Raw genomic sequence first — 23171 nt, forward strand, 5'->3', positions numbered from 1 at the left:
GCCAGTACGCTGACCATTCAGTCAATGAGTGACATCAGAGTAGTGATCAATGTACAGAAAATTCACATGGGCCTGGTTGAGGAGCAATAAGCAACCCCACGTCACTACAACCCTGCTGGGTCTTTGCCAAACAATCCCTACAAAAGATGCGTGGTCAGCGCGAAGAATCCCCGACTTTCTACATCGGGGCAGCTATCTGACAGTTATATGGCTCCTGAAATGTTCTCAAATAGGATGAGCGAACCTCGACTTGGCATGGAATGGAATCAAACTCAGGGCCCCTATATCGTCCTGTTAGCATCCTAGTTGAGTAGCTTTTTTTTTTTTTTTTTTTTTTTTAATGCTATTTGTTCAGGGCGCAGAACTAGAAAGATCTTTTGCCCCTACTTGCACAATATGTGAGGAACCTGTGTGTATGTGGAAATTGCGGAAGCGTAAAAGTGTGAGGAAAGGAACGTCCCCAGGCCAGGGAAATTAATCATTTACAATTAAAAACCCCTGGCCCGGCCGGGAATCGAACCCGGGGCCGCCGGGTGACAGGTGAACGCGTTGCCCCCTACACCAGGGGGCCGGACAATTTCATTAGTTAATGACGATTGTTCGGAAGCTGGGTGTACGCGCCATGTTCGTATTAGAATTTATTATATGTAGCGCTCCATTTTCATACACACGCAGGTCACCTATCAGGTGTCAAATCTAAAGACCTGTACTAGGCTTAACGACATTATTATTATTATTATTATTATTATTATTATTATTATTATTATTATTATTATTATTATTATTATTTAAATGTTATTTGTTTTATATCAGTGTTATTAGTTTTACGTCCCTCTATCTATTGTTATGGTTTTTGGAGACGCCAGAGTGCAGGAATCTTGTCCTGCAGTTCTTTTACATGCCTGTAAATCTGAGCACCTTGAAATATCATTGAAATGAGCTGGGATTGATCGAATTCCTCAAGTTAGGCTCAGAAGGCTCATTATACCGCATGAACTCCTCAGTCCGACCTAATGTTATAATTATTACACATATCTTTTCCATTAAAAACCAAACCAAACCCCATGGCGCAAAAGCCCCGAAGGGCCTTGGCCTACCAAGCGACCGCTGCTCAGCCAAAATGCCTGCAGATTACAAGGTGTCGTGTGGTCAGCACGACAAATCCTCACGGCCGTTAATCTTGGTTCTCTAGACTGGGGCCGCCATCTCACCGTCAGATAGCTCCTCAGTTGTAATCACGTAGGCTGAGTGGACCTCGAACCAGCCCTCAGATCCAGGTAAAAATCCTTAACCTGGCCGGGAATAGAACCTGGGCCTCCGGGTAAGAAGCAGGCATGCTACCCCTATACGGCGGGGCCGGCATCTTTTCCATTTCTAGCCCTTATCACATAGCACCTTTGCAGACAAGAGTGAACAACCACCAACACACCTGGACGGCCATGATAGCTGAGTGATGTCGCTAGCATCTCGCCAAAGCGTCCGCGGGTCGAAAGCTGGCCAATATACGAGCCACTGTTTGAATTTGGAAATTAAGTCGCGTCCCTGTGGTCTGTATTCCATATAATGAAAATACCGGAGGTCTCGTGGCTATGATTACGATGTGAAGTTCATGTAAAGGCACAAAAGAATGAATGCCCATTTTAAGCCTGGTGGATGCTCAGTTTTTATAATCGAGTTTGTTGATGCATCTTCCAAGAAGGACATTCCAGGAATCATTAATGAACAAGGGGAGTGTGTATGCGAGGATCTTCAAAAGGCAGAAGTATTCAGTCAGCAGTATGTAAAGATTGTTGGTTACAAGGATAATGTCCAATTAAAGGAGGTGACTAACACTAAAGAAGTATTAAGTTTTACCTATATTAACAATGACATTTACAGTAAGATACAAAGGTTGAAAACTAGAAAAGCAACTGAAACTGATAAGGTTTTGGGGGATATACTCAAGACAATGGGTTGAGATATAGTACCATATCTGAAGTACTTATCTGATTATTGTTTGCATGAAAGAACTATACCAAATGAATGGAGAGTTGCTATAGTAGCCCCTGTGTATAAAGGAAAGAGTGATAGCATAAAGCTGAAAATTACAGGCCAGTCAGTTTGACATGCATTGAATGTAAGCTTTGGGAAAGCATTCATTCTGATGTTGGCAAAATTAATAACTGGTTTTATAGAAGGCAGTTTGGGTTTAGGAAAAGTTATTCCACTGAAGCTCAACTTGTAGGATTCCAGCAAGACACAGCAGATATCCTGGATTCAGGAGGTCAAATGGACTGTATCTTGATTGACATATCTAAGGCATTTCATAGGGTAGATCATGGAAGACTACCGGCAAAAATTAGTGCAACTGGACTAGAAAAAAAACGAGTGACTGAATGGGTGGCTATATTTCTCAAAAACAGAACTTAGAGAATTAGAGTAAGCAAAGCTTTATCTGTCCCTGTAATAATTAAGAGGGGAATTCCTCAAGGCAGTATTACTGGACCTTTATGTCTTCTTATATATATCAATGATATGTGTAAAGAAGTGGAATCAGAGATAAGGCTTTTTGCAGATGATGTTATTCTGTACAGAGTAATAAATAAGTTACAAGATTGTGAGCAACTGCAAAATGACCTCAATGTTGTGAGATGGACAGTAGGCAATGGTATGATGATAAACAGTGTTAAAAGTCAGGTTGTGAGTTTCACAAATAGGAAAAGTCCTCTGAGTTTTAATTACTGCATTGATGGGGTGAAAGTTCCTTTTGGGGATCATTGTAAGTATCTGGGTGTTAATATAAGGAAAGATCTTCATTGGGGTAATCACAAAATGGGATTTTAAATAAAGGATACAGATCTCTGCACATGGTTATGATGGTGTTTAGGGGTTGTAGGAAGGATGTAAAGGAGGGCTTATAAGTCTCTGGTAAGACTCCAACTAGATTATGGTTCCAGTGTATGGGACCCTCACCTGGATTACTTGATTCAAGAACTGGAAAAAAATCCGAAGAAAAGCAGGTTGATTTGTTCTGGGTGATTTCCGACAAAAGAGTAGTGTTACAAAAATGTTGCAAAGTTTGGGCTGGGAAAACTTGGGAGAAAGGAGACAAGCTGCTCGACTAAGTGGTATGTTAATAATACCAATATAAATGGTCCTTATTGGACATTATAAATTTCCCACCTAACTCATTCTTGGTTGCCAGCATTTCGCCCCCGTGTGGTAGGCTGGGCTCATCAGTTGGTACCTAGCACACCTACCGAGACGCATGGCTAGTGCATACCGTGGAGACCACTGCGTAGGCTAATTGGAGCCACCGGCAGTGCCAGTACACTATGAGAGACTTTGTCCCAATACCATAAATTGATGCCTGCTTCCCTATGGGAATCAACACCTTTATCATCTGATGGCCAAGCGTTCAGCTGCCTGGAGTTTGGAATTGTCTCTATTGGTCGTTGTTGTGGTTTTGAGACTGTATGTAAGAACTGGTGTATAATAGGACTTGTACAATGTCATTTTTGTTTTCATAGGCATTCGCTCATTCCACAGCAGGTGTCTTACCTGGTGGTAAAATTATGTTGCCTTATTGATTTGTTTGTTCACCTCATGTTTTGCTAGGTTGTTATTTGATAGAACGCTACTCAAATATTTGAAAACTGGAATGATGTCCAGTTGGGCTTCATTTAACATGACTATTGGTTCTGCTCCTTTCCCATACACTTTCATCATCATCATCATCTTGGTCTTACTGATGTTTAAACCATATTTCTTAAACTCCTCATTCCAGCTTTGCATTCTCTCTCCCAGTTCCTCTTCTGAGTCACTCCAGATTGCAACATCATCCGCAAATGTGAAGGCTTTGATATCTTCGTGTTCTTTCCTTTTAATAGATTTCATTACTACATCCATCACAATAATAAATAGAAGTGGTGACAATAAGCTGCCCTGCTGCACTCCTCTCTGTTTCAGACCAGTCCAACAAACCATGTTCTACTTGAATACAACTTCTATTCCCACTATACAACATTTTCACTTTGTCTATTAGGCTGTCTCGCACTTGAAGTTCTTTCATGCATTGCCAAATTCTTTCCCTTGGTACACTGTCATAGGCTTTCTCAATGTCCAAAAATATTAGAAATAAAGACTTTTTCTTCTCCCAGTATTTTTCCATTAACATCTTAATTGCAAGTATAAGGTCTGTAGTTGACCTTGCTGGTCTGAAACCACACTGTTCTTCTTCCAAAATTGGTTCTCTGATTCTGGTCTCTTATTTTTTTCCAATATTTTCAGGACATGAGACAGAAGTGTAATAGTACAATAATTAGTACATTTTCATTGGTTTCCTTTTTTGAACAGAGGTACAATGATGCCCATCTTCCAGTCCTCAGGAATAGTATTTTCCTCCCATATCTTGTTGAGCAGTCTGTAGAGCCACTGGATTCCTGGTATTCCCGCCGCATTCAGCATATCTACACTTAGTTCGTCTATGCCAACTGCCTTTCCTTTCTTCATGCTCTTGAGCACATTTTCAACCTCAAGCCATGTAATTGGTGGTTCAGTTGTGGTTTCTCGACTTGGCTTTCCTCTATCCGTTATGTTTTCTGTATCTCCATTCAGCAACTTTTTGAAATAGATCTTGAATTGCTGTTTAATTTCTCCCTCTTCTTGTGCCAGAGTTCCATCATCATGTTCTATTGCTTTTATGGTCTCTTGATCCCTTTGCTTGTTTTTCACTACTCTGTATAGCAATTTCATATTTACTGTCCTCTTCAAGTTTTTATGCAAACTCATTCCATTTCTTCTCTTTTTCTTCCCTTACAATGTTCTTTACAGCAAGTTTCTTGTTCCTGTATACTCCTTGGAGTCTTTGTATTTCTTGTTGATTGCATTCTTGTCCCTGTTTTTGTTTTTCCTTGTCCAGTGCATTCTTTATTTGGTTTCTTTCTTTCACCACTGTTTTCAATCTATCATTCCACCATGGTGTCTCCTTTATTCTTTTGATGGAACTTGTAACTCCACATAGGTTTTTAGCTTCTCCCACAAAGGTGTCTTTGAAAGCTTTCCACTCTTCATTAACGTTCGTTACTTCACCCTTCGGCAGATTGTTGAATCCATAGTTTGTATTCTTCCTTTATTTGGACTTCTTGTAACGTCCAAGTTTTAACACTTGGTTTTTTCATAATAATTTTCTGTGTTTCATTAGTCTTATATTTGAAGTCCACTACCAGCAATCTGTGGTCACTGTCCATGCTTTCACTAGGGCTGACCTTTACATCTGATGTATCTAACACCATCTTTATTCGTGATTACGTAATCAATCAATGTTCTATACTGGCCATCCCAACTGTACCTTGTTACTCTGACTGTCTCATTTTTTGAGAATGTATTTTGTTCATGGTGTGGGTTATGGTAGTCATGTCCTAGTTCATGAACCATGGGCAAGGGCTGAGTGGCCTAGTAAGTGGTCCTGAGAGTTGGGATACCAGTTGCTATGGAATGAGAGTGGGCATCTCGGACATATTCTGAGTCATGGTCCTCCTTGTGCTCAGGCGGCTAGGACTATACAATTCACCAGTGGTCCATAACACGTTAGAGGAGAGATCCTCACTTGGACTATGTGCAAGTAGGGTAGCATCCTGCTTCATGAATTTACCGAGCTCAGAACATTTTAAGCAAGCCTCGGACCTATGGGAGTAACGGAGTCCCACTCCCATTTGACAGGCGAGGGACTCCTTGGAAACAACTTGGCGAATGAAATAGAATTCGATGGGGAGCTATCAATATTAATGGGGCTTATGGAAGAATGTAGAACTGGCTGAGTCGGCAAAGAGGATGCATCTGAATGTGCTAGGAGTAAGTGATATTCGGGTAAGGGGAGATAACGAGGAAGAGATAGGAGATTATAAAGTGTACTTGACGGGTGTTAGAAAGGAAAGGACAGAGTCTGGGGTAGGGCTCTTTATCAGGAATACCATTGCACGCAACAGTTCCTGTTAGGCATGTAAATGAGTGAATGATGTGGGTAGATCTGTCGGTTGGAGGAATTAGGAGTAGAATTGTCTCCGTGAATTCACCATGTGAGGGTGCAGATGAGGATGAAGTTGACAAGTTTTATGAAGCATTGAGTGACATCGTGGTCAGGGTCAACAGCAAGGATAGAATAGTGCTAATGGACGATTTCAATGCGAGAGTTGGGAATAGAACTGAAGAATACGAAAGGGTGATTGGTAAATGTGGGGAAGATATGGAAGCTAATGGGAATGGGAAGCATTTGCTGGACTTCTGTGCTAGTATGGGTTTAGCTGTTACAAATACTTTCTTCAAGCATAAGGCTACAGTATTCACCGCTACACATGGGAGGCTAGGGGTACCAGATCCATAATAGATTATACCTTAACCCACTTCGAATTCAGGAAATCTGTTAGGAATGTACGAGTTTTCCAGGGATTTTTCAATGATACAGACCACTAGCTGATCTGTAATGAACTAAGTTTCTCTAGGCCAAGGGTAGAGAAAGTGAAATCTGTCTACAAACGAATAAGGGTAGAAAATCTCCAGAACGAGGAAATTAGACAGAAGTACATGGATATGATTAGTGAGAAGTTTCGAACAGTGGACAGTAAGCAGGCTCAGGATATAGAAAGAGAATGGGTGGCATACAGGGATGCTGTAGTAGAAACAGAAAGGGAATGTCTAGGAACAAATGTGTGTAAAGATGGGAAAAGGTGAACATCTTTGTGGAATGATGAAGTGAGAGCAGCTTGTGAACATAAAAAGAAGGCTTATCAGAAATGGCTCCAAACAAGGACAGAGGCAGACAGGGATTTGTACGCAGATGAAAGAAACAGAGCAAAACAGTTGTTGAATGCAAAAAGAAGTCGTGGGAAGATTTTGGTAATAACCTGGAAAGGCTCGGTCAAGCAGCAGGGAAACCTTTCTGGACAGCAATAAAGAATCTTAGGAAGGGAGGGAGAAAGAAAATGAACAGTGTTTTGAGTAATTCATGTGAACTCATAATAGATCCCAGGGAATCACTGGAGAGGTGGAGGGAATATTTTGAACATCTTCTCAATGTAAAAGGAAATCGTCCTGGTGGTGTTGCGAACAGCCAAGCCCATGGGGATGAGGAAAAATATGTTGGTGAAATTACGTTTGAGGAAGTGGAAAGGATGGTAAATAAACTCCATTGTCAAAGCAGCAGGAATAAATGAAATAAGACCTAAAATGGTGAAGTACAGTGGGAAGGCAGGGATGAAATGGCTTCATAGAGTAGTAAAATTAGCATGGAATGTTGAAAAGGTACCTTCAGATTGGACAAAAGCAGTAATTGCACCTATCTATAAGCAAGGGAACAGGAAGGATTGCAACAACTATCAAGGTATCTCATTGATTAGTATACCAGGCAAAGTATTCACTGGCATCTTGGAAGGGAGGGTGCGATCAGTCATTGAGAGGAAGTTGGATGAAAACCAGTATGGTTTCAGACCACAGAGAGGCTGTCAGGATCAGATTTTCAGTATGCGCCAGGTAATTGAAAAATGCTATGAGAGGAATAGGCAGTTGTGTTTGTGTTTTGTAGATCTACAGAAAGCATATGACAGGGTTCCAAGGGAAAAGATGTTTGCTATACTGAGGGACTATGGAATTAGTAGGTTATTAAAATCAATCAAAGGCATTTATGTTGACAATTGGGCTTCAGTGAGAATTGATGGTAGAATGAGTTCTTGGTTTAGGGTACTTACAGGGGTTAGACAAGGCTGTAATCTTTGTTGTTTATAGTTTACATGGATCATCTGCTGAAGGGTATAAAATGGCAGGGAGGGATTTAGTTAGGTGGAAATGTAATAAGCAGTCTGGCCTATGCTGACGACTTGGTCTTAATGGCAGATTGTGCCAAAAGCCTGCAGTCTAATATCTTGCAACTTGAAAATAGGTGCAATGAGTATGGTATGAAAATTAGCCTCTCAAAGACTAAATTGATGTCAGTAGGTAAGAAATTAAACAGAACTGAACGTCAGATTGGTGATACAAAGCTAGAACAGGTCGATAATTTCAAGTATTTAGGGTGTGTGTTCTCCCAGGATGGTAATATAGTGAGATTGAATCAAGGTGTTGTAAAGCTAATGCAGTGAGCTTGCAGTTGCGATCAACAGTATTCTGTAAGAAGGAAGTCTGCTCCCAGACGAAACTATCTTTACATCGGTCTGTTTTCAGACCAACTTTGCTTTACTGGAGCGAAAGCTGGGTGGACTCAGGATATCTTATTCATAAGTTAGAAGTAACGGACATGAAAGTAACAAGAATGACTGCTGATACAAACAGGTGGGAACAATGGCAGGAGGGTACTCGGAATGAGGAGATAAATGCTCATTTAGGAATGAACTGAAGCTGTACGCATAAACCGGCTTCGGTGGTGGGGTCATGTGAGGCGAATGGAGGAGGATAGGTTAGCTAGGAGAATAATGGACTCTGTTATGGAGTGTAAGAGAATTAGAGGTAGACCAAGACGACGATGGTTAGACTCGGTTTCTAACGATTTACAGATAAGAGGTATAGAACTAAATGAGGCCACAATACTAGTTGCAAATCAAGGATTGTAGCAACGTTTAGTGAATTCAGAGGCTTGCAGACTGAACTCTGAAAGGCATAACAGTCTATAATGATATGTATGTATTTATTTTTGATTATAACATCATTTCTTCTGCACAGATCTAATAGTTTTTCTCCTTCTGGGTTCCTTTGTCCAAATCCGTGTGGACCAATGCTGTTCTCGTACTCAAGTCTATCTACCCCAACTTGCGCGTTTGGATCTCCAATAATAATAATAATAATAATAATAATAATAATAATAATAATAATAATAATAAATGTTTTCCTCATTAACCGTATCTTCCAGGTCTTGCCGAAATTTCTCTTTGTCTTCCTCACTGCAGCCTGTCTGTGGGGCATACACTTGTATGACTGTGTACTTAAGTGTTCTCCAGTTTCATGGACATTTTAATGATTCTATCACTTTTGCAGATAACTTCAGCTGTAGCATCAGTCCCTTCATTAATTAAGAATCCAACACCATTTTTCGCTACCTTCTCCTGTCCACTCCAGTACAATTTGTATCCTTCATGAAGTGTCTTACTTCCAATCCCTTTCCATTTGGTCTCAATCTCAAAACTGATATTTTTCTTCTATCCATCATGTCTAAGAGTTCTACCTTTCCAATTAATGATAGAATGTTCATAGTTCCAATTTGGTATTCGAATCTCCTCTTTATTTTGGGTTTCCTTTCAGAACATTGTATATTATCAGCCTTACGGTCATCATACTTTACAATTGTCTGAGAGGACATGTCAGTCCGTTCTATAATCTTCTTTCCGGGGCTCTTTCTTATTGAAAGCGACTGTACTCACTACTCTCCTGCTGACTTGCTAGGCCTAACGGATAAGAGGATTTCCTTTTAGGGTTTACTCCCTTAGCCTTTGAGGATACCTTCCTCCTCCTACAAGGCAGTAGGTTCCATCTATATACCCCCAGAAGGATGGGTTGCCTCTTCCGCCATTTCCACCGTACCAAAGTCCATCTTCTCCGCCGTAGATGCCGCCGAGGTCTTCACACTTAACCCAGGGCACGGACCCTCCATATTTAAGACCCCTGGAGTGAGGGTGTCCCAGTATTCTAAAGCCCCCAGGAATTGGGCTACCTGTTTGTCCGCAGGTTGTATTGGTTATTTCAAACCAGCCCTACATACAGTCCCTATCCGCAGCCTGGGGACGCGCTCTGTAGGAGTCAGGTTCCCCTGGTTACTTATTAGAAGTTAACCCCACCCACAAGGAGTGAGGTTATTTGCAGGTCTGATATGTGGTTAAAATTGTATATGCAGCTCACCTCTATTGGGAGTGTTCCTGGAAAGAGCTGTACCACCTCAGGATGAGAACACTAGTTTACTTTTTGCTGTGAAATAATTTACACACACAAGAGATGAGCCATGCAGTACCTCATGAACTTTCAGGTTAGAAAATATTCCATTGTCTGCCTGTCTGGTCAATGAATCTAGAAGATGCAGAGTGTCAACTTTATAATCTGAACTAAACACATTAGTGTAATGTTGAACACAGTACTGTGTGAGCTTTTTAGAGGTAGGTATTTACATCAATACAAGTATTAAATGGGACTTCCTTATGCATTCCCTCCTAGTTATTCTCTTAAAAGCAGACATTCAGTTTTGAACTAACAATAGTGGCTTACATATTGTATGAGAGAGTAGGTAGTAGATGATGCCGATTGCACTACAGTATACATTTCTCCTGACTGGGAAGAGTTCAGTCCAAAGTAACTTCTCATTTGAATCAGGTCTGACCTGTGTTAAAGATGCACATGCCATGATAGGGATTCTCACTAATGATCTCAATGTTTTGAACAAACCTTTGAGGTTTGCAAATCAATTAGGTACTTTTCATTCTTGATCTCTCTTCCATACAAATTTTGTCACCTTTCTTGAAGTTATTATCTTTCTATGTATGAACCTGTGAATAAATTACTTGCTACCTAGACGTATATAGTTAAATTTGACGTGAATACATTACTGCTCATTGCTTGAAGCCTTGAAGTTGCAGTGTGGAAGTTTAGCTCTTGAAGGTGCATGCCTTGGAATGAATTAAGTAGGTCTTGGTTTCAGTGATGACTGACAGTGAGGGTTTGGATCAATTCGCTGCGCTCTAAATAAATTTAAAACTGCATTTGAACTTATTTGGCAGTGGACAAAATGTATCGTTTATTTGATCTTTTTGATTTCACCCTGTCAATATGGTTCTGTATCACTTCTGCAAAATTTCTGTTATTTACTTTTCACACTCCTTTGTGGAGAAGACTCCTCATATTTGCAACTTGAAGGCATATGTTGTTTATCCTATAGATGTTTTATTTCTTGATATGCATCAGGCTCAATTTCACTTCCAAAATAATTTTTGAACTCTTTAAGAGTCCATTAATGTCACCCAAAGTCCATTTATACTTGTCCTTAATCTTCACCTAGTTTCTTAAGTTTGATTTGAAAATTTTAACCATGTTATTAGGATTTACTGCTTTAATGTTTGTCAAACACAGATGCATCCTATATCCATATGCAGTCTACTTAAAGCTATTTGAATTTTTTGTAAAGGTGAAAAACTGCCAAGGTATCCATTGCCTAAAATAGGAAGCTTTTGATCCCCACCCACTGGGAAAAGGAGGAAAAAAGGAAGAATTCCGAGCCCTCAAAAATGAGGAAATCACGGACGAAAAGACAAGACAGGACAAAGGACACCCTTTGGTTTTAAAATCCTGAAACTATGGGAGGGTTAGAACCTTCATAAATCTACCTTGCAATAAGAAATTGTAATCACAGCAGAGATGTTCCACAGTGAAGAGGAGTTCAGGAATCAAACTAGCAACATTAAAAAAATTCAGGAGGTACAGGTAAACAGAAGGCATCAACTGTTAATATCCAAGGAACAGAGAAAATCAGGGAGCAACTAAATTGAGGAAGTTTTGGGAAGATAATGAAAAAACCTGCCAGAAGATGCAAGTTTTACCTGGTCAACCATTGGCCAAAATCAGCTAAAGGAAAAAAAAGAAAAGCTCACTTCAATTGCAAGTTATAAAACTAAGTTCATTACACATTTTACTTTCTGTCCTTATGCAAATTCATTAGATGTTGCACAATTCATACATACACACATATTGGAAGGCAGCTACACAGTCCAACTGTTACCATATCAACGAGTTCTCTCATACAGTGCTAAAGCTACACACTGTTCAGCTGTTACCAGCTCAACTAGCTCTCCCATACAGTGCCAATTAGTGTACCCGTGTTCCTTTGGTGGAAAAGCACTCTAACAGGCAATATTTTAAGTTGTTATAATTTCTCAAAAATGAAAGTGAATTGAACAACTCATTATCATTTTCAGTGATATCCAGTTAGCCTATTTTTGTCTTCTGAAACAAATTGAACACTCCCTACTGAGTCTCCTCCCATGTAAGTGTGTTGAAGTCTGTCTGAATCAATGTTGTCCAAGAAACAAAATGAGAGAGTCTGAAAAACCTATTTATGTGCTACAAGTAAAAGATATGAAAGTTATAAAAGAGACTGCTGGTATGAAATTATTGTACAAAGTGATGTTAAGAATTAAATAAGACTAACAATTAGTTTAGAACCAGTCCTACTTTAATATACAAACTTACAGAATGTTGATACAAAGCAGACCCTTCTTTGAATTGGCTAAATAATTTTGAATGTGATGAATTTACACTCAAGAACCCTCCACAATCAAAGCAGATATTTCAACTGATTCAGTTAGAAAATACTCATGTTGTAGAGATAAATTATGTTACTTAATTCAGTTCGGTCTTTTACATTTCTGCCACTTACCGTTTGATGTTTAAATCACCTCCCGCACCAGCTGCAGATGCTAATAAATTTGAGTCCTCGGTAACATCAGATAATTTTGTATAGGTGTTCTGTCGTTTGAGACGATGGGATGTTTTAGGTGTATTAGGAGTATTACCACTGGGTAGTCGCTTTTCTTGCTCACTCGATGGCTTTTCAGAAGTATTTGCAGCGTTTGTATTATTGTTCTTTGTATCAGTCGACTGAGATATAGTTGTTATAATTCTTGTAGCACTTGAACATGATGTGGACGTTTGTGAAGATGTCACAGTCTGAAGTTGGCTTGAATTTGAAACTGTTACTGATGAAAATAAAGGTACACTAGGGGAGTTAGATGAGTGCAAAGAGCTAACTGTACTGACAGGGATAGGTATAGAACTACCATGCCGATTCATTTTTGGACTAGTGAAAGGAGTAACTACTTTTTCGCCACCAACTTTTGAGCCACTGCAAACTGTGCACAAATTAACCAATCCATTAACATGAGACTGATATTCTGTACTGCTTCCAACTGCTACATCAACATACTGCCTCTTAAATGTGTTGATTGCAACTTCATGTGTTAGTTTTCTGGACAGATCTATAGTATCAGTCATTTTTGTAGATCTCTTAACCATCTCCACTTGGCAGCCAATATTAGCTCTTTCTATTTCCTTCTTGTCTGAGACAGTGTGGTTCACACCAACAGATTCTACACCTATATTTGAAGTAATCGAAGATGCAAGCATGAGATCATCTAGAGGTAAATTTGTAGAATTGTTTATATTTCTAGTTCCAATACCAACACTTCGCCTCTTCACGTTGCATTTGTCACAAGTTGTATCAGTCACAGTACTATCTGAACAGCCTCTGTCTCTGGTAGTAGGTTTCACCTCAACCGAAGCTTCTGCACAACGTGGCTTAGCCATTATTCCTGCATCAATGCGCCACTTCAGAATTTCTTCCACCTGGACCATAGCATCTTGCTGCCATAAATAAGGTTCATATTGGGTCACTGCTGTGCTCTGGAAAGTCAAGTCTCCTTGTACAGCAGCATCCTGCCTGACCACTGCACCGTTCATCTGGATAGCTGCATCTCTTGTCCACTGACTGACTTCTGATTGAATACCAACTCCATGTTGTAAAACATGATGCTCACTCTGAATTGCTTTATGATTATGAAATAATGACTTATCAACTTGAATTCCCATATCTAAATTCTCTACTATTTGCAAAAGAGGCTTTCTAAAATTATTGATAGTCTGAGTTTGACCTTCTTTCATCTCTGGTGTTCTTGCCACAAAATACTTTTCATGAAGTTTAACAGCCTTTGCAACACTTTCATCTAGATCGTCTTCTGTGAACACACAGTTCATTTGTAAATCTGTATTAATACACGAATTCCTTACAGAACAAGGTTTCCTATCCAGAATTTCAGGAGACGTTGAAGTTGATTTGTTGAGTTTGGGGAGTTGTGAAGATTTGTATAATTCACTATAATGAATTAATTCTGAAGCTGGCTTTCTCCCATGAGATGTCTCTGAAGACTGTAACCTAAGGATAGGATCAGGGTTAATACTGTCTTTCCAGACTTCGCTAAATCCTAATTGCTCTCGAGGACTATGGGTTGAAGTTCCAGCATTGCGCATTTTAGGTTGTTGATGAGAAATTCCTATTTCACGTGTAACAACTGAGCAGGTTACCCCTTTGTCTCGCACAGTCAGCTTCAGTGGTTTTGTTTCCGTTTCAGGAATGCCTTCTGATTTTTCATTTGAAATGCTGGCATAATTCTGATCTGTGTGATTGCTTCTATTGTGATCTGAAAGAAAGAAATAAGTAAATAAATAAATAAATAAATAAACAAATAAATAAACAAATAAAATACAATTCATATTCATTACCAAAAACATGGTTCCTAAGAGATCTAACATGGTAATCAACTTTGGAAACCATCTTGTAATGTATATCAATAAAATAGAATCCAGCTAAATAGACTCCTGATAACTTGACATTGTGTATAACTTGACAACTTGCTGAGCATTATTATTCTTCTTTCTTTAAATCACTAAATGATTGTTGCTAGTCACGCAGAACGTTATCTTTGAAATAATGTAGGGTATTCTATTAATAGCTAGACTGTTAATACTGTAATTTCTGAACATTGCCTAGACAGCATAAACAGTATACACATTTTAACTATAGTACTGTATTACTGTAACTACAATACTGTACATATTTATGCATCTGAATATTCACATATTTTCATGTTCTGTTCAAAGATGTGTTACAATATCCAATTGGTACCCCTTTTCCTTTGAGATATTAATTCATGGAACTGTCCAACTACGTTGGTGATAGGTTCTGTTCTTATTGTGGAAATAGCAATCTACCCCATTCCCCCTTTCAGAATTTGTTTTCCTGTCAATCACACTCGCGTTTCTTTCTATTAATGTTAGCCATTTACAGGTTTGACTAAAGACTATTCCCTCTTTAAGGTAACCATTGTTGGTACAGTTACTCTGTTTACATCCAGGCTTACAAGTGAAGAAAATAAATGAATGCAACACTGGATATGAAATCGGATGACTTACAGGGAGTGGACAAAGGAAAAACTGCTAATAAAATTGCCCGAGATATAGGTATTGGATGAATGACTATAATAGAAAGGAAAAAGAAGAGGTCTGAAACTGAGCCTTGATGTGTGAAAAGAGCATGTACTGATAGTTTATATGATGAATTTCAGTGTGTATTTCATCTTATGCATTTCTGTGACTTTGTGCAGGATAGTGTCATCCAGCTGCACAGTTGCATCCAGGAATGAAAGCTAGGCCCCAGGCTATAAGAGGAGTGAGAAGAGAGTTATAAGAGGAAGAATGGACAGACTTGAGGAATGAGATCAATAACGCTGCTGAAAAAAAAGTTAGGAAGAAAGGAAAGTAGAACTAATCAAATCTATCGATAACTCAGGAGATACCAGATCTGATTGAGGAACGATGAAAATACAAGAATGCAAAAAATGAGGACAGAAAGGAATATAAGTGATTAAAGAATGAAGTAGATAGAAAGTGCAGGACAGCTAAGGAAGAATGGCTGAAGGAGAAGTGCAAGGATGTTGAAGGTTGTATGGTTATAGGAAAGGTAGATGCAGCATACAAGAAAATCAAGGAAACCTTTGGAGAAAGGAAAACTAGGTGTATATTAAGAGCTCAGATAGAAAACCACTTCTAGGGAAAGAAGACAAGGCAGAAAGATGGCAGAAACATATCCAACAGTTGTATCAAAGTAAAGAAGTAGATGATATGGTTCTGGAACAAGAAGAGGCTGTTGATGCTGATCGAATTGGGGACCCAGTTTTGAGGTCAGAATTCAACAGAGCTTTTGAGAGACCTAAGTAGGAACAAGGCACCTGTAATTGATGACATTCCCTCTGAATTACTGACTGCCATAGGAGACACCAGCATGGCAAGTTTATTCCATTTAGTGCGTAAGATGTACGATACAGAAGTGCGATCTGATTTTTGGCAGAATGTTGTTATACATATTTCCAAGAAAGCCAGTGCTGTTAAGTGTGAAAACTACTGCACCATTGGTTTAGTATCTCATGCCTGCAAAATTTGAACATGTATCATTTATAGAAGAACGGAAAGAAAAGTTGAAACAGAGTTGGGAGAAGATCAATTTGGCTTCAGAGGAAATGTAAGAACAGGTAAAGCAATACTAACTTTATGTCTGATCTTAAAGGATCAAATTAAGAAGGACAAGCCCACATACATGGTGTTTGTAGATCTAGAAAAGGCATTCAATAATGTTGAATGGACCAAGCTATTTGAGATTCTGAAGGTTATCGGGACCAGAAACTGAGAACCAAGAATTATCTATAACCTGTATACAAATCGGTCTGCAGTCATAAGAATCAAGAGCTGTAAAGAAGCAGCAATCCAGAAGGGAGACACGCAAGGCTGCAGTTTTCCCTCCCCCTCCTTTTCAATGTTTATATAGAACAGGTGGTAAAGGAGATCAAAGAGGAATTTGGAAAGGGAATCTCAATCCAAGAAGAAGAAATCAAAACACTGATATTTGCCAATGATGATGTTATATTATTTAAGTTTGGAGAAGATCTAGAGAATTTGCTGAATGGTATGGACAGAGTCTTGGGGAAGAAGTACAAGATGAAAATAAGCAAGTCCAAAACAAAAATAATGGAGTGCAGTCGAATAAAGTCAGGTGATGCAGAAAATATTAGATTAAGAAAAGAACTCAAAGAAGTACATGAATATTGTTACATGGGTATTAAAATAACCAACAATGGCAGAAATATGGACATAAAATGCAGACTAGCACAAGCATGGAATGCCTTTCTTAAGAAAATAAATTTGCTCACTATGAACACATTGATATAGAAATCAGAAAGATGTTTCTGAAGACTGTCGTGTGGAGCGTGGCATTGCATGGAAGTAAAACATGGACGATAACAAGCTTGGCAAAGAAGAATAGAAGCTTTTGAAATGTGGTGTTACAGAAGAATGCTGAAGGCGGGATAGATAGATCGAATTATGAATGAAGTAGCAGTGAATAGAATTGGTGCGAGGAGATCGATTTTGATACATTTGACCAGAAGAAGAGATAGAATGACATGACATCTTAAGACACCCAGAACTGTTTCTTTGCTAGTGGCTTTATGTTGCAGTGACACAGAGAGGTCTTATGGCGAGCATGGGATAGGAAGGGGCTAGGAGTGGGAAGGAAGCGGCCGTGGCCTTCATTAAGGTACAGCCCCAGCATTTGCCTAGTGTGAAAATGGGAAACCACGGAAAACGATCTTCAGAGCTGCTGACAGTGGGATTCGAACCCACTATCTCCCGGATGCAAGCTCACAGCCGCGCGCTCCTGACTGCACAACAAACTTGCCCGGTCCGAGGACTTTTTCAGGTGGTCCTTGAGGGAAGTGTAGGCGGTGATATTGGAGAATGAATGGGCCAGGATGAAAAATGAACTTTTAGATAGTGAAACAGTTGCACTAGTGAAAGAGAATGAAGTTAAAAATGAAGATAAATCAGAAGACCAAGAGATGGAAGACAGCGGAAAAGTTAAAAAGATGACTCATGGTGGAGAACTACAGTAATACCAATATAAATGGTCCATTATTGGACATTATAAATTTTCCAGCTAACTCATTCTTGGTTGCTAGCGTTTCGTCCTCGTGTGCTAGGGTGGGCTCATCAGTTGGTGTTTTAAAGTACATCATATTACACAATAAAATTCGCACATTACCCATCTGTACTATGGTAAAAAATTCTTTGTAGCATATTTAACATCCAGCAGCTGCTTTTCAGTGCAGGTGTTCTTGAAGCATCCTTTCCCCTGTGATGATATTTTTGTCTTCTGGATCATAAGGGGTTCTAGTGCAGATGTGCTTAATTTAGGCCTAGATTCTGTCAGATTTTGTGATTTTTCCTAACAAACTGAAAACTCCTTCCGTGAGAAAGTTGCTGCGAGGTACACATAATACAGTACTGCAAATACAACATTACTTACAGATCTATAGTGTAGAAGAGATACCTCACAATGCTAACAGAAAGCAAAAGAAACTGATGATTGAGTAAGTTTAGATGCCATCTCACAAATATTGAAACGAGGAGGGTTGAGCAGTAATACTCAAAAGAATTGATCATTTTTCTTCGTTCCTTTGATTTTTTTTTGCAGGAAATTCTTTTCGTGATGATGTCGCTTTTCCGTAATTTCCGCTTTGAACGTAATGCCATAATTGTGAGATTAAATCTGTAAAAATTACGGACAATTGTTGGCACCTCTACGTACATAACTTTTATATACATTTTAATTCATCATCATCATCATCATCATTTCCCTTTATCCAGCTGTAGCCGGGTAGGGGCAAATATGGTTCCTCTCAATTTTCTTCGGTCTTCCCACCACTCCTCCTCTAACACTGTGTCCCAGTCCAGGTTTCTTCCTATAATACTGCGTTGGATTGTATCCGTCCATCTCAATCGTGGTCGTCCACGGCCTCTCCTTCCTTGCATTTCCATCACCTTTTTTGCCAATCTTTCATCACTCATTCGTTTTACGTGCCCAAACCATCTTAGTCTGCTCTTCTCAATTCTATCATTCATTTTTTCCACTCCAATTTCTTCCCAGATTTTCTCATTCCTTATTTTCTCTCTTCTACTCTTCTGTATCATACTCCTCAAGAACTTCATTTCGGCTGCCTGTATTCGACTCTCATCCTTCTTTGTCATTGTCCAAGTTTCTGCCCCGTAAGTAGTTATGGGTACGTAATACATCTTGTACATAGTTTCCTTTGCTTCCATTGGCACATCTTAATTATCATATGCTAAATAAATAATATAAATGCATCAGATAGAGATACAAGAAATTGAAAGGAGAAAACAAGTGACATATCAAGGAATAACAGGAACATGTAATAGGATAAACATGTTAACAGGTTAGTGAGGGAAGAGGAAGCAACAAGGAGGAGACAAGGACAAACATGAAACACAAAAGGACGACGACAATCTCCACATCTTCATAGACCGCCATCTTCAAACAGATGGGCTCTGTCCTCATCAGTCCCAGTTCTATATCCACTTCTCAGCTCCTGACAATCTCATTTCTGCTTCCCAGCTTCTTTAGAAATGCGGGCATCAAGATTCACTGAGAGGCCATCAGTCTTGATGTGGGAAGTGCAGTATAAGAATAAAGCGGTACAGAGACAGGAAAACTGGAGAGCCAGAAAGGCAGTCTGCCTTACAAGGACTGCACTAGACTAGAAATAGCCCCACAAAATTATTATACATCATCTGTGTTCTTAGCTAGTATAATACTGTGTTCAATAAAATATTCTAATAATAATGTTTTTTTAATGTCCCATAAAACGCAGGGTCTCTCTTATGAACCCAAACCGAACACAGTGTTTATACTCTGCGCTACAGCAGCTGCCTTGGCCAAATTTATGTTGTGCGTGGCCGCCCTGCTTTAAGTGCGTATGCAATCTTATATGAAATCTTACTTTGTAGAAGATGCTGGAAGTGTCGTCCTTCCTGGGTAATACAAGCATTGTATCTGGTAACCACATTCCGGCTGACACCAAGTGAGTTCTGCCACTGTAATATTTCTGATTTCATTCGTAATATTTCCTTTGATTTCATTCGTAATGTTTCATTTCAGTTCCTCTAATGTGTGAGGATTTGTTTGATATACTTCTTTTAGATTACCCCACAAGTAAAAATTACACACAGATCTGCAGAACGAGGGGGAAATGCACCAGCACTGATCACTCTGCCTGCAAACACTTGTAAGATTGTAAGAAGGGAATCTTCTGCTGTATGAGCAGGGGTTGAATCTTGTTGAAACCACCCATGCGATCTTTCTTCTTCCGTTAACAGATGGAAGAATGGCATCAAAATGTCATCTTGGTACCTATCTACACCTCTCTTGAAAAAAAAAAAAACAGGCCCAATTATTCATCTTGCACTAACACCACACCAAACACCAATCTTCCTACCATAATGAGGGACTTCATAAACAACATTAGGATTTTCTGCACACCAATAGCAAGAGTTATGACTGTTCACATGATCACCGAGATGAAACCATAACTTTTACATATGAAAATACTGTGTTGCAATGATAACGGTCTCACCATGTTAACAGCTGAGATTCAGACTGGCGACTCTTACTTGCCAGGTCGAACATGCGCAGGCTGCTTGCAAGGTCCAGAACTATGCACGTGCCTCCCATACTGCTGCTGCCATAGCCCAGAGTACAAACACCGTGCGTTCACTCTGGGTTTGTAAGAGAAACCCTGTATACTACATTATTTTCCAGATATTATCATAATATACATTATTTCAAAGTTCAGATTAGTAACAATTGCCTCTTATCAAGATTTATATTACTGATGAAACTGATTTCTTTTTAAACTGATGCTATGTCAAGGCTCTGCTGTAACTTACCTGGCAATAATTAAAAAACCACTAAAAATTGATCAGCACTCTACTTAAAGATTGCTTGAATTTCACACGTTTCCCAATCGTAATTTTATAGAAATTTGTTATTACCTCTTCTGTATCTTGAGGACAGACAATAACTACACCTCTGACTATTTGGACTAGTAGATCTAGTAGTAATCTCACAGAGATCATTCATTGAAGTTTCTTGGAATTTATTATTTCCCTTAGTGCATTTGATGATATCTGAATCCTCAAATTTCTGTTGGAGGAGGAGTTTCCTCTTTTCTTCCTTAAGAACTGCGAGTTGTACCTGTGGATAAAAAATAAGAGCTCAGACTAAAAACAGACATAACAGGAAAGAGTAGTGATGGCCTTCTTTCAGGACACTGGGTTGCAATGACATTGTAAATACTGTGGCAATGAAGGTCAAGGGTTCGGAGATTGATGAAAGGCGACAACACCAGCAGACTGATGACAACATGGGTGGAGCCAGCGACAAGCAAAATAACAGCCGTGGTGAATTGTTGAGGCACACGATAAGGAAGCTGGGGAAGCTGTTTGGAAGATGCTGGAAGAACCCAACAATGGAAAAGGGCCCTGAATGATTCAGAAGCGGAAACTGCGAGATGCATCACCGAGAATCTACTGCTAACCTATATAAAGATAATGTTATTGATTTTATGTCCCACTAACTGCTTTTACACTTTTTCAACATTTTCACCAGGCGGGGATGCTTCAGAAGGGGCCTAAATCATAAAACTCAATGCATCTCTCTCACAATTGGTTTTGCACAATAAGAGCCCATGGCAAATTTTTCTCCTTACCTTTCTGATACAGTGAAAAATAGAGGAAATATCAGTGGCAGTCATGTGAAAGTTTAAGTCCAAGAGCCGATAACCAACTCTATAGACTGAAAAGAGATTTGCTATGAAGATCGTTCTGGCAACGTTTTAAAGGCTTTGTACACCTGTCATTATTATTTCAATATTAATCCAATAATTGGCTTTCTTTATATCAGAAGAAAGAGATCATATCAAAATCAGCAGTAATGCAAGCATGTTAAAAATGAAAATTTAAAGGGCCACGGAGAGCAAAGAAGTGAGTACGTCATGACAAACTGTCGACAGGGGAGTCATACCCACTTATGTGCCTCAGAATCTGGGGAACATGTGAGGGATGGAAAAAATGTCATCATACACATACTAATGATGGGTGCAACAGCTAGTACTTATATAACTGTGAGAAGGCAGCAAGAGGAACTGTAACGTAGTAGCCAGATGACCCAGATGTTAGGCCCCTTTAAACAACAATCAGCATCATCATCATCATCATCATCATCATCATCGTGGTTGAAACAGTGACAAATTTACAATGTCAACATGACCTAATATTCTGAAGACCATCAAATGTCAGTTGATACCAGCTCTGAAAACCTATACCAAGAAAGAATAACATTCTTCAGAATAAGAAATAAAATTTCTTCCTTGAAATACAAATCATCTATGCTTTCCCATTAGTTAGTATAGCATTAAAAAATACCAAATATAAAACTAACACATACAGGTTTTTGGCAATGACGGCATAGGAAAATGGTAGGATAGAGGAAGTAGTGGCTCTGGCCTTAATTAAGATATAGCATCAGTATTTGCCTGGTGTGAAATTAGGAAATCACAGAAACCTTCTTGAGGGCTACATAGGGTGGGGCTCAGACCCATCATATCCCGAACACAAGCTTACAGCTGTAAGATCCATACTGTGAGTTACTCACTTAGTGGTAGTTCCTGTGTCAACTTTTGGCCTAGTGTCAGGCTGGAATTATGTGCAGTAGATTTTTTTTTAAAAATTTACATTGTGTTTAATTTAAATGATATTTCTGCTTAATATGAATCTTCTATCACAGTGGTATTCAAAGTGTGGTATTCATACCACTAGGGGTACGTGGAGTTGACTCAAGGCGTACGCAAATTTATTGTGGCTTCTAATTGTTTTCAGCGAGCAGTTCAGAATTGAGATGAGCTTAAACACTTTCAATAAAATCTCATTTTGATTTAGTGCTTTTGTCTGCCACTACAGAGTCCCCTATCCAAACTATTCATTTTAAAATGTGTATCAATTTGTACCTCCCACTGACTAGGTATGTAAAAATGCTTACTTATGCTCAACTGCTGTTTCTTTTTTTTTTTTTTTTTTTTTTTTTTTATTGTTTTGATCGTCGCCATAAGACCTATCTGTGTCGGTGCGACGTAAAGCCCCTAGCAAAAAAAAAAAAAAATTTATTGTTTTGCTTCAAAATCCACTCATTCACTCCAATGTTTTATAGCAGTGTATATACAAGTAGTACAGTACTATAGTAATTGTTGCATTAATAATTATAATTTTACATATATTGTTGCTAGCAATGAAAATCTAGTTACCTACTGCAAGAGAAAAGCACATTCCTCCATCTGTGTTGTGAAGGCTCGCCGCACTGCCTGAGAAGAGAACAGAAGACTCCTCGAATAACTGAACTATTGTTAAGCACTGAAAATGGCAAGAACAGTTCTCCAGCCATTACTGACTGCTCGGTCTTGGGCCTCTGTAAACTTTACTCCGAAGGAGTTATGAGGTTTGCTTTGCCCAGCAATGATACCATATATAATAAACAGGGTTATTCGCCTAACATGTTACATGCAAATAACTTCTAAACCATTAAAGATATCAGCATTCTGTTTTCATATTCGTAAATGGTACGCAGGGTCTTGTAAAATAACGTGCTACTTAGTCTCATGAGGTGATTAACAACCAAGATATTGACACTAACTCCATATTTTTAAATGGAACGGCAC

At 39.1% G+C, this 23171-nt stretch overlaps 1 protein-coding gene across 2 annotated transcripts in view; it reads right to left on the minus strand.

Moving 5' to 3' along the window:
• LOC136864720 (KN motif and ankyrin repeat domain-containing protein 2) overlaps positions 1-23171 on the minus strand; it is a 480434-nt gene that overhangs the window by 67914 nt on the left and 389349 nt on the right. For both annotated transcript variants that reach the window (XM_067142058.2, XM_067142057.2), the window contains exons 7-8: positions 20455-20656; positions 12380-14195 (exon numbers count right to left, since the gene is read on the minus strand). In XM_067142058.2, the coding sequence (XP_066998159.2) occupies positions 12380-14195; positions 20455-20656 (2018 nt within the window). The remainder of the gene's footprint in view (positions 1-12379; positions 14196-20454; positions 20657-23171) is intronic.

This window comes from Anabrus simplex, chromosome 2 (assembly GCF_040414725.1).
Source record: "Anabrus simplex isolate iqAnaSimp1 chromosome 2, ASM4041472v1, whole genome shotgun sequence".
Lineage (NCBI taxonomy): Eukaryota > Metazoa > Arthropoda > Insecta > Orthoptera > Tettigoniidae > Anabrus > Anabrus simplex.